The 17633-nt window shown below is 32.8% G+C and overlaps 1 protein-coding gene across 3 annotated transcripts in view; it reads right to left on the reverse strand.

The window, feature by feature from the left end:
- The window catches only part of LOC100643020 (putative aminopeptidase-2), a 66380-nt gene that overhangs the window by 15144 nt on the left and 33603 nt on the right, over positions 1-17633 (reverse strand). For all 3 annotated transcript variants that reach the window (XM_048407876.1, XM_048407877.1, XM_048407875.1), the window contains 9 exons: positions 17181-17348; positions 14944-15087; positions 14781-14859; positions 9499-10028; positions 7204-7362; positions 5513-5806; positions 5154-5337; positions 4203-4359; positions 2405-2664 (listed from right to left, as the gene is read on the reverse strand). In XM_048407876.1, the coding sequence (XP_048263833.1) occupies positions 2405-2664; positions 4203-4359; positions 5154-5337; positions 5513-5806; positions 7204-7362; positions 9499-10028; positions 14781-14859; positions 14944-15087; positions 17181-17348 (1975 nt within the window). The remainder of the gene's footprint in view (positions 1-2404; positions 2665-4202; positions 4360-5153; positions 5338-5512; positions 5807-7203; positions 7363-9498; positions 10029-14780; positions 14860-14943; positions 15088-17180; positions 17349-17633) is intronic.

Consider the following 17633-nt stretch of genomic DNA (forward strand, 5'->3'; position numbering starts at 1 on the left):
TTTTTTTATTTTACGTGACACACTACACGCTCAAATCACTCGCGTTGAAATTAAATAAAAAAAATAAAAGAGATAATAAAGAATACAAAAATAAAGGAAATAAAAAAGTTCAAAGACTTCAAAATGGAAGGACTAAAAAAATGTACAGCAGAATAACTTAAACCTATATTAAATTTAGAATTAACTCTAACTTTATGTTTATATAATTTTCATAACGTTTCTCCTTGGCTCTCAAAATGATTCTATCCCTTTACGACTATATGGCGGCACTCGACACTAACCAGTGTCGGACGACGGCAGCGTAGTGGTTAGCGCCACCAAACGCTAATTAGACCTATTATAACCTACGGCTGCCCAATCTGGTACGAAATACCAGCTTCACTAATGGAAAAAATTCGCATATTCGAAAGAAAATGCATCAGAGCTTGTCTGAGTATTTACAGATCAGAACACAGCGGATACAAAAAATACGTAAAAAATAAAAAAATATACGACTTAGCCAACATCCACCGCATCGACTGTCACACCTTAAAACTAACAAGAAACCACTTCGCGTAAGCTGCGAAGATAAAAGAAAATAGCTTAATCTTCGGTTGCTTATTTCCAAACGGCGAATATTATAAAAATACACTGATAACAGGCTACACCCCCCTCCCCCGAAGCTTTTCTACACCTAGACGAAAGAAACTATCTTCAAGAACAAAATAATATCCCAATAATATACCATATACAAAGAAAAATAGGGATTAAATCAATACTCTACGAGGAAAACTTAAATGGAGGGACCTACAGACACTAGGTGGAGATACAACATGGCCCTCCTCCAAAAAGACACAGAAGACAAGCACAGAAAAAACATAAAAAAATTGGTGGATACCGAAATCATAATAAAAACAACAAGATAAAGAGCCACAGAACGGCAACGCTCAAATCTACCACCGTACAAAATTGTAAATATGTAAATACTGTAAATATGTAAATAAATATTGTAATAAATCAAACAGGAGAGTCCTCCCTTCCCCTCTCAGTCCACCCTCTCCCATCCCTTCCCAAATAGACTAACGAACTGTCTTGTTTTTGCGACCAGGTTTTCAGGACAAAAATGGAAAGAAAAATACGATTTAAATTTAAGTTACAAATGTAAACCTAAAAAGAAAAAAAATGTAATATTGCATGACTATGTCGTACTGTCGCGTATCGGTACTTTTGCCTGAACCACCTCACAACCGGAATTCATCGTTTATAATGGAAAATACAAATATGTAGTACACAAAATCTGGTAATAATAAATAAAAAAAAAGTAGTGGTTAGCGCCTTAGGTTACGAACGTTCGGAACCCGGGTTCGAATCCTGGCGACCGGAGTCCGATTTTTCTTCCACGCACCAAAAACGGAAGAAAAAGCAGCAGTACCCCAGCAGCGACATCCACAGACAGAGCTGCAAATTATCATCACGGACTGTACACCTCGACCATTTTACTCTCATATCAAATTTCTAAAATCGTTAAAACATGTTACGTAACAAGGTAGTGGTAAAGAGTTCCTACAGAAAAAAAATTTACGATATTCTACGTTCATGTCACACGTTCAGAAACAATAACAACAGGGTAAGTAAAACATCCTACATAACACAACTATCGAAACAATAACCAGATAGTACCAGAATAGCTGCATCTGATAGACACCCGACGATAACCCCCGCTCCCTCCCCAGAGAGACCAAACCTTAGTATAACAACCTTCCCAAATCAGCACTCAACACCTTTTTGTTATAACACTCTGAATCGTTACTCTGTTGGATTCGTACAATAAAATTTACTATCATATTTAAAGCCCAAATTTTTTACCTTACTTGTGAAACGTTCGAACTACGACGCGAGATCATCGGTGATATGTCAATTTCGTGATTTCTCGTGTCTCCTATATGACTGATGCTTTCATTTCCTTGTATAATTTTCTTGATATTAGTTAGGGACAGCCACAATATCTGAAGTGTTCCTTTTAAGAACATTATCAGTAACTAAGAAACAAAGCTAAAAGCACAATCTTTTTATTCTTGATTTTCGTCTTATTTCGGCTGCCTTAAATTTCTTGGCGCCTGTAGCCGAACACCTTGTTTAGGATCATGTTCCCAACAACATATTTCAAGGTCATCGAAATCGGCAAGGAGTACTCTTCTGTAAATAATTATCCAACTTGTATCGACTGCGAAGCATAGGAGTGTGTCACATAATGCATGTTTCTACTGTTTACATTTTCGTTCATAGAAGTGGACTGACACTCAGCGATAGTTCAGATAATATACTTATAGGAGCTAAAGTTCAATTAATCAGGAATTACTAAAATTTCGTTATGCAAATGGAGTTTATATTATGAAGTTCCATTATACTGGACCTTAATGTATACCTGAGACAATATTATAGCATGTTCTTCTGACTTCGCAGAGACAACCGGATATCCTCTTGAATTAGTCCAACCAGACATGAAATTTGACATATTCAACCAGCAGTGTAAATCAGATGTTTTCATCATCGCATCATCGAAAGCTTTCCAAAGATCGTTTGGAGTTGCAGTGCGGTATTTATGTCGGTCCAAATACAGGTACATAGCTTCTTTGAAGGTTTCTGGTTTCAGTGATTTTTGTATCATTCGTATGACACTAGCCGCTATAAAAACATTTACTTTTAATAGTAAAATGTTAATTCTTAGGAACATGATTGAAGTAAATGAAATTGAATTTTATTGTAATAAGAGATAATTAGTAATGGTTGCAGACAATGTTCGGTAGATATTATATTAACCCCTTAATCTACAACTGCGGGCATAGCCCGTAGTACGATGATCGAACCAAACGTAAATATTACGGGCATAGCCCGTAGTAAATGATAGGACCAAACGAAAATATTACGGGAATAGTACGGGTCATCATACTACACAAGTCGTGCGAATGGCTCGAAGACTGCGCGAACTTGTTTACGTTTTCGACCCAAAATTCTTGAACGTAAATCGCAGGTTAAGGCGTTAAGCAATGAATACATTTTTATTTACAGAAGGCGATTCAACGATAAAATATTTATTTTCTGGACATAGCAAAATTAATGAATTGTTATCAATGTTGTTATCAAGACAAAGGGATACTAAGGGAGAAAGACGAATTAACAGTCAGTACGAGCTGAGAAGTCAGAGAGTGTGAAATGCGTTGTCGAGAGAGTGTGGTCCACGTGAGAGAGAGCGTTGGAACCGAGTTGACGAGGATTGTAAATTAACTATTTAGTTGTTTTAATTATAGTACATTATTGTATTTAGTTCACGTTAAATAACCATCGTTTCCTGTTTAACCAACACCTGTTTAATCCATTTTAAATAAACTAATAAATAAAGATCCTACATCATTCCTCTAAGTATTTAACAAATTATTTTTCATCCTAGTGTACATAAATATAGAAACAATTATATTTTATTTTAATATGAGAATTTTTATGTTGTATCTTTAGTTGATAATGTATTGTTAATTGCATATTTAATTATCGATTATTAGAAGTAATTAAATTCAATTTACATACGATGGTGGAGCTAACAGAAGTTCATATAATTGCAAGTATATAACAATGAAAAAAGTAAACGGTATAATTTGAAAGTATCAGTGACGACAATGAGTAATTAAATTTTAGGTGTCGCAATTTAGAACACTTTAATCCTACTGAGATAAAACTATTTTCATAGACATTTTACTATAATTAATATAACACAAATTTGGATTACTTATTCAAATGTTTGAGATTTAAACATGTGAATTGCAAAAATCTACTTAAAGAAACATAATTGATCTTTATATGTCCTTTACGCGCTCGCATGCAAAAAAGCTAATGACATCGAATTGTGCTCTTTTCGATGTCATTCAATTCTTCTTGTTTAAAAGTTTATTTTGAAAGTACAGTTTACATGACTTTTGCGCAATACTGTTAGAGGGATCTATACAAAATTGCGTACCAAAGTAAAACTCTATGTCATGCTTATCTACATTAGTAAGTAATTCAAATTACCTATTTTTATCATATTCAGGCGTTAGTCAATTAAAACAAAATAATCAAAACAGATGAACCTGATCAGTATATATCGATTAAGAATTCCTTGGGATTATTTGAAAAATATCTGGTTACCAATTCATCATATTCTAAGCTATAAAAATCTCACAATTACTTACATTTTCCATAAGTAATGGCGTCAAAAATTTTTTCGATTTCGTTAGGTGTATTAACTGCATTATTCATGGGATGCGTTGACAGCAAGGCATCTTCTTCCATCGCTGGCTGTAGTTCGTCAACCACAAATAAGTCGTTGTAACCAAAGTCTGGTTCGAACTATAATGAATTTTGTAACTATTATATTTTTTAGTAGAGCATGCCATATCTTTGGTTTAAAAAATATATCTTAATTAAATTATTTATTTTATCTACGGGTTTATGTACCAAAAAATGTAGAACAGATCGGTTCCGAAATTAGTATAGAAATATTGCTTGCTTGTTTCATTATGCAGGCTATTGAAAAAAGAGTGCAATTAAATCAGCAGCTAAGGTTATATTGTCGTTTGTTTCGATTTGATAATCTCAAACTGAGACATGAAGTGTGAGTGGGAGATATAGAAACAAAGATTTCCAAAAACGCACAGATACTTTCGTGTTCAATAAAATGAATAAAGAATATAATATTAGTTAAAAAAATAGTTACTTCATATTATAAACTGAAAGACTACTTTTTTAACAAAAAATTTTACCGTTGTGGTCCTACAAATGCAACTATGGCCTAAATTAAGAGAGTTTAACACGTTGATATGTTGAATATTAGCATAACTATCAAAGAAAAATGGTAGTCTAATTATATACAGGATGAGGTATAAATGCATGTCCATACGTCTGGGAGTGAAGTATCATCTATAACTAGAAAACTACATAAGACATATCTTCATATGTCGTTTTTTATTTATTTTAATGTATAGATTTATCCTTTGATACATTTATAACTCACTTTCTATAAAAAAATAACACATCCCCAAACCACATAATATTCAACAGACCAGAAACATTCATAGCAACGTGTATGAATGTTCAATGTTTATTACCGTGGAAGGGATCTAACATGTTCAATAAAGGCTTACCATTTCGGCAAGACGCCATTGCATATATTCGGCGAAACCCTCGTTCAACCATAAGTGTTCCCACCAATCGCAGGTGACCAGATTTCCATACATCATGTGCGCGATCTCGTGAGCAATTATAGTAATTATATAGACCCTATATTTAGCTGATGTTACTATCTTGTCATAAAAGAGTCCGTATTCTCTGTGAAAGTAATTTACACATTTCATTAAATGTATCTTGTTTTTTTTTTTTTTTTAAATGTGTCTAATGATAATAAGATCAAGTTGATACGTCAGTTAGAAATTGAACAAAATGAACCCTTCATAAATGATTAATTTAGATACCGATTCTCTTAAAATAACTCAATACAATTTACCTGAACGTAGCAAGGCCCCAATTTTCCATAGCACCCATTGAGAAATCTGGAATTCCGACTAAATCCAATTTTGGCAATGTATATTCATGGTTTGTTTCCATCTGAAGATAATCAAGGATTCTTCTTGCTGCGATTTGCGCTAAATAGCCTTTCTGAGCAATATTGGGTCTACCCCATATGTTTACGTTTAAATATGCATTTACCATAGGATCAAAGTCGCTGACTACAAATGCCACCAGGTATGTTGACATACTGACTGTTTCATTAAAAGTTTCTACAACACGATCGGATGTACTGAAAGTATAAGTTAAAATGTATATATTACATTTTTGTGAAATGTTTCTGCTATAACAAATATAAATCTATTAACCCATTAACCCAAAAACCAAATAGAAGAATAATGTGTTGCTTAAACGAATATTATTTAGAAACGTGAAGTAATATACAGATTGTTTCATCTAAATGTAAAAAATGTATTGGAATAGCAGATACTTCACAGGAGCTCATTCACAAATCAGAGATAAACAGTGGTTCACGCAAGTAAAGGACACGTGTAAACACCTTTGAGGAATATGTACTATGCGTTTTATATGGGTCATTCTTATTAATATTGTGATGTAACCCGACAATTATAATTATCTTGGGAAAGCTTAAAACGAATCTGTTATTATAAGTTACAAGATATTTGGTATAAGTACATATATATTTCGCAAAAACCACAAAAATATCTAAATTATCACTTATCCATTATTATAATACTTATTATATATCAAGGTTCTTCATGATGAATTGTAATTTTTTATTAAATATATGTTTACAGCAAATATCTCATAACTCCTATATACATTTTTAGATTGGTTTAAATTTCATCCATATATATAAGATAGCCGTATAAATGCTAATAAAATTTTATGTACTTCTATGAGTTGTTGTATATAAACAACATTTGTATGACTTAGAAAAATCATAACGTGCAATTATAAATGCACAGATTTCTACAAAACTTCATATGATTGTAAGCGGTAAGTGAAAGAAGAAAATGATTAAAAAGATATGGAAAAATGCTTGGAATTCCTTGTTATAAATACACTGTTAAAGAAATAGTTGGTAATGTAAATTGACTGAAAAAGACTGGAAATTAAATGTTGTGTTAAGACAACGTTAGTCTTTAATATAAATCTTAATAATATTAACGTATAATGTTTAATCAAAACGTACAAAAAAGAACGTGATATTTTATTACGTCATATCTCCTGTTATTTTACAGGAAAATAGTTTTAAGATTCACTACACTTTCATTTAATCTCACACTACCAAAACTGTCTTTATGTTAGTATTACAAAAAAAAAAAAAAAAAAAAAAAAAAACATAATGCGTATTAAGAGTTTGCACTGTTTAGTGCTATGTAATTCGTAGTTAGCGATGTAGCATATGCATATTTACATAAAAAATATCAAACAGTATGGATTTACAGAAATGTACAATACAATGTAGATGCATGAAAATGAAACTAATTTATAATTTTTCATTGTCGAAAATATTATAATTTTATAATTTTTTGTATTAATAAATCATAATGGTATTATTGTATATAAATGACTCTGACTTAATATTTGATTTTCTTAAGGTACATTACTGCTTCTATTTTTTTTAAATAATCATGATGTTTATATTTTTCTGTGCATACTTACGTCAGTGGAATTAGCGAATTTCTAGGCATATTACTCAGCACCTTATAATCCTTAGGTCTTTCCATGTTTATTACAAACTTTGCTTTGAAAGCTGGTTCATCGAAGCAAGGGAAAGCCTGTCTCGCATAAGTTGCTTCAAACTGAGTTGCAGCCAACCAACTAAAATCAAGAAAGGATATTAGGAAACTAGAGAAATTAATTGCAAGTAACAACTGGTCCTTCATGAAAATATAAATCGAAGTAATTGAATAAATTCTTCATGTGCATTATATTGTTTCAATTTTAGGGAAAATAAATAAATATAATTCATTGGGTATAAAATACGTAAATTATCGATTGTTAATCTTATTGAAATAATTGATCATTTTGTTTTCCTAAGTAAATAATTACTAAAAATAAACATTGTGTTGACTATAACATTTTAATCCTTTTAGTAATTTCACAACAGCTTAAATTCCGTTATATGAGTTGTTTGTTTACATATCAGAATCTATTAAATTAGAGATTACAATAAAAATAGGAAACTACAATATAAAACCAAGAAGTAATTAATTATATGAAGCAAATGAAAAGTTAATTTCATGTGTAAAGTGGCTATAAGATGTATTGCCATATACCCTTATTTTCCAGTGAAGCATTTCTTTACATGACTTTACGGATTTCATTTTTATAATAATATGTAAAATTTTTGTGATTTTTGTAATCTGAAAGTATTACAAAACATTTACAAGTATTTACATAAGTAAATGATAGGTAATTTAATATATTTGGATTTAATTAATTAATATGTATATAAATATTTTAATATATATTAATATATATATATTGTTTAATATATATATTAACATATACATATAATACATATGTAATAATTATATATAATATATATATATAATCTTATATATTAGTATTATATATGTCGGAGATGAAAGGACACTGAAGCCTTCCTTTTGGAACCTTGGGAAAATCCCTTAACATTATAATCTAGCTTCTAATCATAGCCGTAATTAAGCAATTGTCGTCACTCAATTCGATTGTATTTGTTCGAGATTTGTGATAATGAGCTTAGGTTCGAGGCGACAGCCAGTCGCCGAACGTAGTCGCGGTCAAGGGATAAACACTTGGTCTAACAAAGGTATGGGGTAATAGTATAGCTCTCTTTAAAAAGAGATAGTTGTAGTGGCACGCGACAGTAAACATTCCAACGGTTTCTGTCCCTTAGCTCGTCACACACAGACTCTATTCTTCGGGTAAGATGATTACCAGATGTCGACGCATCTCCACAGTACATGTTCAGCTAGCCCGAGAACCGGTTATAAATCCAAAGATTTATTTAACTAAAGTCTTTCAAACAGACAAACAGTCCTCGTTCCAACTACGGAAGATAGGAGAAATGTATTTTTCTCACGTACGACGCTTCCCGCTAGCAACTTTCCCTCAAGAGCGGCTAGCATCCTTCTCTAACTACCAACATGGCAATTGACCAATTGACAGCAACGTGAATTTCCCTCACTTTCCGAACGAAGACTTTTCTCCACGAATCCGATGATTTCGTGCCCTTAGACACACCCCATCATAGTTTTCCTCCGCAACGTCACCATGACGGGGAGACACTCTCTCGCGTACGATCGCATCAACGAGTTAAGTAACGTCTCTATTATCCGTGAATATTTCACGCTTTAACATATAGTTCAACTTAGACTTTGACGAAAATAATACGTTCGCCATCCCGTTGACCGCGGATTATCGAACCTGAGGCCATTGTCATTAGTGTTACAAGTGCCTAATCGTCGCAGTTAATTGTCAAATCTATTATATCCATTCTTGTGTTAATAAACTCTATCTTCATTGTACCACAACGATGGCTAATTCTAGTGGAGATTCATCAAATGTCTACAACCCCAATCCTAACGTCAACCCGACATATAAATACATATATTATATTGTAGTGGACTGTGGATTTATTTGTGAAACAGAAACTCTTATTCCATTTTAATAATTGGAATATATGAAAACTACACGGAAAAAATAGTAAGTCCATTTTTGTTCATTTTCTGACATCTGAGTGACTAAAAAGAAATAATTTAACATGAAGTAATTGAAATATTGTTTACAGTATAAAATTATTGTAATTCCAATAGGTACAAATATACCTAACAGATATAATATTAAAAATTATTCGATTTAGAATATTTAGATTTTATTTCTCCATTTGTATTTGTAAAAATATGAATTTGCATAAATATTCAGAATCTAATTGTTTGCCTTAAAATCTTACTCTAAATCCTTACTCACCGAATGTTTCCTTCATCGGTGATATAGTAACTTCGATAAAATCCTTCCATATCATCGTTCAATTTACCAGTAAATGAAATATCAAGAACAAGTTCTTTAGCTTGAATGAATCTCTTCATGAATATTGTGAGCGTCTCAGTATCATTATTTTGTTGTAGACCGCTTACGCTGTTTTCATTGTTTGAAGTCGAGTGTTTCGGTTGCAATGAGAGTCCTGTGATTTCAAGTTTGCTGGAATGAAGGACTATATGGGATATATAATCTTCGTTACGTTCCATTTCTATTTGTACTCTGCCAGTAAATATAAAATTGTTTTCGGCAAAATATGGAGACAATGTGATATTGTATCTTAATGGAGAAAAAGATTTTGGTAAACGATAATTCATCGATGGATATTGTTCCTCGATCCACTGAAATATCCCTGGGATATTTTCTTGGCCCCATTTTAATTCGTATTTTGCGTAATCCGAGAAAGCTTTGAAGTTTTCCATTGGCTGTTTCTTGTCTAAGAAATTGAGTAACTCGACATACTGCGAAAAGAACGATTAGTTAAAATTTAGGGACTTTCGGTTTGATTTGGTGCAAGTATAACACGCAGACGTAGAGCTCTGTGGAAAAAGTGAAGTGTGAAGGGGAAAAGGAGAAGGAAACACAAAGTGACACGAAGAAGGGAAAATAAAGGGTGAGCATAGAAGGACAAAGGGAAAGAAAAGCGAAAAAGAAGACAGGAACGAGAGAGATACAAATAAGAAAAACTAGAAAAGAAGTTAGGAAGCCAGAAACGTGGCAAAAAGATAAGGTAGGGAAACAACAGATGGTGACAAACAGAGGAAGACCAAGGAACATGGGTAAAGCGGGAGATAAGGTAGATTTCAAAAATACACTGGATAAATACAACTTATCAGAAAAAAAGGACACCGACCAGGGAGACAGGAATGCAGGTAATGATGGAAAAAATGGAAAAAATGAAAAGCGGATTCGAGGCAATGATAAAGGAAATAAAAGGTACATTCGAGAAGCAAGTGGAGAAGATGAAAAGGGAAATGAAAGAGGAAAGAGAAAGAGGGGAAAGACAGAGAGCCAGAGAGAAAGAAGAATGGGAAAGGGAAAGAAAGAATTCTTGAACAGAATCAAAAGAATAGAGGAGGAGCAGGACAAGGCAGAGAGAGATAAAAGAAGAAGGAACATAGTAATCAAAGGAGTGGACTGGAACGAAGGCAGCAATGAAGAGACAGTAAAGGAGTTCATAAGAGAAAAAATTAGAATAGGGGCAGAAGTAGAAAGAACACATATGATAAGAGTGGGGGACAAAAACGTAATAATAGTGGCGACGATGAAATCAATAGAGAAAAAAATAAGGACAATGAAGGAGAAAAGCAAATTGGAAAAGTGGGTATACATAGACGACGATCTGGCAAGAAAAGAAAGGGAAGTACAGCAACACATAAGAAGGGTAGCCAGAGTAAGAAGGGAACAGGCCGAATATGTAAAGATAAAATATAAGAAATTAAAATATTAGAAAACAGATGGTACAGGTGGAACGAAAATGAAGAGAGGCTGGGGGAAGAAAGAAAGAGAGAAACATGGATAGAGGAAGACAACTGGAAAAATTAAAATATAGACTACCCAAAGAATTCGATTGGAAATGCAGGGCAGCAATGAGAGTAAGGAAAAAAGAAAGAGCAAAGGAGGGAATAATAACGGGTATAAATAAGGAACTGAGAGAAATAGAATACAAAGAAATAAGTGATAGTATAGTGGAAAGAAAAATAGTATTCAATGATAAGACGTATAGGGTAATGATAGTTTATAATCAAGACACAAAAGGGACATGGAAAGAAGTAAAGAAAAGAGTAGACGGAAGAGAAGAGGAATTGATGATCATCGGCGGAAACTGGACCGGAAGAACGGGAGAAGAGAGAGGGCCGATAAACGAGGACCTAGGGAAAGAAAAAAACAGACGATCAAAAGACAAGACAATAAACATGGAAGGAAGAACACTGCTAAAGTATCTGGAAGGGAGAGACTGGACGATAATCAATGGCAGAGATAAAGACGGAGAGGAGTGGACCTATATTAGGAAGAGAGGAAACTCAGTAATAGACTATGTGATTGGCAATCAGGAGGCGACAGAAGAAATAGTCAACATGAAAGTAGGAAAAAGAACAGAGTCGGACCACATGCCGTTAGAAATAGAAATAGGGGGGCCGGAATTACAAAAAAAGAGGAAAAAAAGAAGAAGAGAAGGAGAAAAGGGAATGAAACGAAAGTGTGGAAAAATACTTGAAGGCATGTAAAGAATGCACCTGCAAGGGAAGAAGTAGAGGAAATGTGGACAGAAATCAAAAAGAAGATAAACGAAGCAATGCCAAAGAGGAAAGTGAAGATAAGGAATTGGGGCATGGGGGAGAAAGTGTGATACGACAAGGAGTGGAAAGAGAGGAAAAGAGAGATGACATGGAAGGTGACAAAGTTTATGAAAGGAAAATGCAGTAGAGAAGCGCTCATAGAGGGAAAAAAGGCATTCAAACAGTGGTGCAAACAAAGAAAGGAAAGACACGAAGAAGATGAAATAGAGAAAATCAAGAAGATCAAAACAGAACAAAAAGCGTGGAAATACATAAATAAATATAGAAGAAGAAGAGAAGGTATAGATGAAAAAATAAGCGAAGAAGAGTGGAAAAATCACTTTATGGAAATTTTAGAAGGAACAGAGCACGAAGAGGGCAGAAAAACGGAGGAGCATCGAGCAGAAGAAAAAATAATGGAGGAGAGAGAAGATAATATAGAGAAGGATGAGGTGATCTACCAGCTCAGAAACTGGAAGGAAAAGAAAGCAATGGGGGAAGACGGATTAGAAAATGAGATATGGAAGTATGCATCGAAGGAAGTGGAGGAGGCGTTATGGAAGTTGTTCAGGAAAATATGGAATGGAGAGGGGATACCAGAAGGTCGGAAAAAAGGAGTAATATGTCCGATATACAAGAAGGGGGATAAGAGAGTAGCGAAGAGTTACAGAGGAGTAACAGTAATGGACATAGCACACAAGATCTATTCAGGGATACTAGACGAACGGCTGAAGGCAGAGATTGAAACAAAACTGGAAGAGAGACAATTCGGATTTAGAAAAGGAAGAGGAGTAACCAACGCGGTATTTGTGATAAACCATATCATAGACAAATAGTTGAGTAGAGAAAAAGAGAAACTATATGCCTGCTTTGCGGACTTGAGAGCGGCGTTCTACAGGCTAAACAGAGAGAAATTGGAGGAGAAACTGAGAAAAATGGGGATTAGCGAAAAACTAACTCGAAGGATTAAAGAGATATACGTAGAAACAAAGAATGTGGTGAGAATCAAGAACCACAACGCAAAAGAATTTTGGACACTGAGGGGAGTCAGACAAGGGTGCCCGTTGAGCCCGACGTTATTCAACATCTACGTCGCAGGACTGGAAGAAGAACTAAGGAAAGGACAAGCCGGAGCATAGTGGTAGGAGAAAGAAAGGTATGTTCACTGACATATGCAAACGATATTGTGCTGATGGCGGATAGACAAGAGGAGCTAAAGGAAGTACTAAAGAGATTCAAAAAATGTTTAAAGGAAGCTGAATTGGAACTGAGCACGGAAAAGACCAAGATAATAGTTTTCGAAAAAAGAAGGAACAAAAGCAGACAAAGAAAATGAAAATGGGAAGAGCAAGAATTAGAAGAAGTGCACGAGATACCTAGGGTACATACTACAAAAAAACGGCGGTGATGAGAAGCACATACAAGACAGGAAAAAGAGAGCAACAGTAGCAATGAAGAAAACATGGAGCGTGGGAGAAAGAATATTCAAACAGGACTACAAGAGAAGAATGATGGTTGGAGCACTGGTAGAGAGCGTGGCGCTGTTTGGAGCAGAGATATGAGGCCGGAACATGGAAGAAAGACTGGATAGAGTACAAAGAAGATATGTAAAATGGATCTTAGGTTTAGATATGACAATGCAAAATTATATATTGATAGAAGAATGCAAGTTAAGGCCAAGAAAGGAATGCCAAGAAAGGAAAAGAGCAAGAAAGAGAAAGAAGGGACTGGAAGAAGTGAGAAATTGAGGGACACAGATGGAAGCAAGAAAAGAGTAAGGGAGGATCACAGCAGACCAAATTATAGAAGAAAGAAGAAAGAGAGAAGCAGAAGAGAGGGGGAAAGGATAAGGGAATCTAAATATAACATACAATACAAAAAAATCGCCAAAGAAGAGTTACCAAAGTGCATAGAAAAAAGGATGAAGTGGAAGGACAGAAGGATATTAGCAAAATTCAGACGTGGAAATGAGACCAAAACAAGGGAATGCTGGAAAGAAGAGGGAGAAAAAAGATGCAGACTATGTAAAAGGAAAGAAGAAAACCTGAGATATGTAATAGAAAAATGTGAAATAACGGGAGGACCAAAGGACATAGAAAAAACGCTAAATGAGACTGGAGAAGGACTAATAGAACTAAAAGCAATAATAGAGAAGAGGAGGGTAATACAAGACGGGGAGGAATGACAAGAAGGAAGCACAGCAAGGAGGCAAAATCCCAAAGTTGCAATAGTTTTTTAGTCATTAGTTTTTAGTTTTTTTAGTTTCTAACTTTAGAGATAGAATAATTAAGGGAGTGCAATATAATGGAGCAAGTAAGAGGGGAGATAGATATATAAGAAGCGAAATAGGTATAAGAGATATAAAACCGAAAGTTCGTCTAAAGCCGAAAGGCACGGACTAAGCAATAATAAATAAAAATAGTTAAAATTTAATCGATAACATTCGAAGAATATGAAATAACGATGTTAAATTTGTTGAGGAATTACGATAGTTGTTCATTAGAATTAGGTACACTTATAGAATGTGAGATTAATCTCAGAAATAATTATAAAAAATTACTATCTGAACATTCTTGCATAACCAATTTAACTAATTATTAATATTATGTAAATAATAATACATAATTAATAATATTAATAAATTAACAAATTACATTTCTTGACATGTTACAAATCTTTACAAGTTTATAATTTTTTCATAAATAAAATAATCAGGTAATTTGTAACTTGTAGAATGGCACTAATAGTATTACCTCAATTATGCAAGACAGCTCTGGTTTAAAATTTATGCTACAGATTGCAGAATCTTAAGATAAATAAAAGATTCGCATATCCAATATTATGATAAAAATCTCGTATTTATGTATAATAATCTTTTGAAAAGAATGATTCGTTTCATACGAATATAATGATTATACAAAAAGAATAAATTACCTTTGTATAAATTTTGTTCGTGAATACTTTTTTTCCAATTGCGTTTACGATACTGTTGACGCTGGAAATTTCCTGGAAGCTGCAGAAAAAATATTGCAAAATGATTTTAATTATTATTGCGAAAGCCAAATAATTTTTATATAGTTTACAATACTTTACTTACTAGCTGACCATTTTTTCGTAATTTTTTTCAATGAAATTTATTACGAATTCGATTCCCTTCGGGCCCGAATTAATAACGGAAGAGAAAATGCTCGAACTATCTTCAAATCGTACCTGCTTATCCGAGAGTACTGTGTGAAGTAACCTTAGAAAGAAAAAGATAAACAGTAAACGTAATACACTCTACATGTAAGAGTTAAAAATGAGATATGTATATGGTGTTCAAAAATTATTTCACACTTGAAAAGAGTTACTACAAAATTGACCTGCTTCTTGAAGTGTAAGGACAAATCATTTTATTGCATCGTGTAGAAGTCGTTACGAGGAATAAAAGTCTGACAGCCATGACAAATAATTTTTTAACATTCTGTACAAGCTTTTACAACAAAACATCTAGAATGTTAAATGTATTACATATTTATCTTTGATTGACTACGATGTCTTTGTATTTTTAACTGAAATACATTTGCTGAAAACTGAATACAATTTGAAAACTGAAAGCATTTGCTCATTTTTTAAAATATAGAGAAATATTGCCCCGTGTTTTTTACATATCAAATATATTATACATGTTTTTACAAAATAATGACGTAAGTATTGCAAACTGAATGAAGAAAAACAAAACTGACACAAAAAAGAAAACAACAAAAAACTTCAGTTTTCTTCAGTTTCAAAATTGTAGGTAGGATAATTTTACTAAGCAGCGCAGTATAGTTTATGTACATATGTATAGTGCTCATCTAAAGAAATAAAAAATATCTAACGAACGTATCCTAAATTTCAATCCTTTCGATGTTATACTAGAAAGAAGAAAACAGAAAGTGTATGTATTGAAAATGAAATCATTTACAATATAAAATGTATTGTAAATGAAAATATACTACAAAACTCATTTCTTAAAAAATTCATATACTTAAACAATTATTGAAATACGAAAGATGCGAAATAAAGAACACAGCTTTATATTCATCTAATATAAATTTTTATCGTTTCATTACCCTACTCGCATTCTCCGAAATTATGCATTTGCATGAATATTCATGGTTTAGCAATAAATAATAACTGTGAACATACGATAATGGAATAATAAACATACTACTACAATATTCTCATGTATGTCGTGTAATTTAAAACATGAAAAATATGTTTTCTTTCGAAAAAGTACACTGAGTAGAGTATAAATTTATAACACTGTTATATAGAAATGGAAGGAAGAGATATCGAGAATATCTTTTACAAACGCGAAAATAAATTTTTGTGTTTTTCATTGATTATAGAACTTATTAACACATTATTGATTACAAGACTTACTAATAATGACTCACGAAAATATTTGTATACTTATGAGAACTTTTAAATTTTACACTATCACGATGTTTATTAGATGACATATTTGTGGTTCTCTAGATTTCGAACGTGTTTTTAATAGTATACTGGCCTTTGCTCCGATGTTTTGTGAACATTGAAAATTCTTGAAACTTTTTCAGGAAATTCAGGTCTGGCCTGAAAAAGTGAACCGGAATCTTCTTGATACGTCGCGTTAGAACATAACGCAATGTACTATTGAAAATACACTCGAATTCCGAAGAACCACACATATGTTAACTTATGGAAACTCTTCTTACACATACATATATTATGTGTATTGTATAAAAGATTTTGTATAACATGGTACAACTATCGTGGTCACATTTGTATAGTTTGATACAAATCTGAAAATGTATGCAGGAGTTGCAAAATATTAATTGGAAACATACACTTCACAAAAATCACAAAATTATTTAAACAGCCAATTACCTATTACATTATTTAATATTAATTATATCTTTAAACCAACTATTCGTATTACATATTAATTTTTTTATTGAGTCAAATGAGAATATGATCATAATGTTTTAAACGTTACTTCGTGTAATACTATACATATTATTACATGAGAAAAAAAAATGAATTAACTCCAACATTCAAGAAACTGAGTAATTGATTGCTTAAAATAAACTCGAGTTCAAAATATTGAGTAATATTGAATTGAATGATTCCGTTATATTATCGTTATATTATTACTATTATTTAATATACTATTATTTGATTTGTGAAACATGAATTACTCCATTCTTGCATGATTAATACAGCTTAGTAAAGTCAATTGATACTATAAACTCAAATTCGAAAAAACTGGGCTCAATCCATATTTGTTCTCAATGCTTTGTATATAAAAATTAATAAATAAAAACTTACTGGTCAAGAAAATCGTCTTTAGTAGCGCAGGCTAAAGATTGGAGAATTATTAACTTTTGTGCAGCAAATGTCGTATCTGAATAAAGTGCCCACAAACGGTTCCAGGATTCCGGGTCGTTCTGTTCAGCAACCGTGCAATACGATACACTACGAATATTGGGTGGAAAGCTAAAAAATAAAATCCGTGAACCATCTGTTTTAGCGTAATTTGTAAATAAAGTAGTACCTCCCGCAAACCTCCTTATATGTATTTGCAAAAAAGAAATTTAATAAGATAGATAGGAAAATTTATCATAATACTGTATTTATTTTATTATCGAAATATGTATTGTACTGTACCGAACAGATGTAAGAAATTATATTTGACTCTGCAATAAATTAACACTTTGCTTAATAGTAGTGAAAATGTCGCAGATATAGTTTTTACACAAATTGAAATAATAAATGCAAATA

This window comes from Bombus terrestris, chromosome 7 (genome assembly GCF_910591885.1).
Source record: "Bombus terrestris chromosome 7, iyBomTerr1.2, whole genome shotgun sequence".
Taxonomy (NCBI): Eukaryota; Metazoa; Arthropoda; class Insecta; order Hymenoptera; family Apidae; genus Bombus; species Bombus terrestris.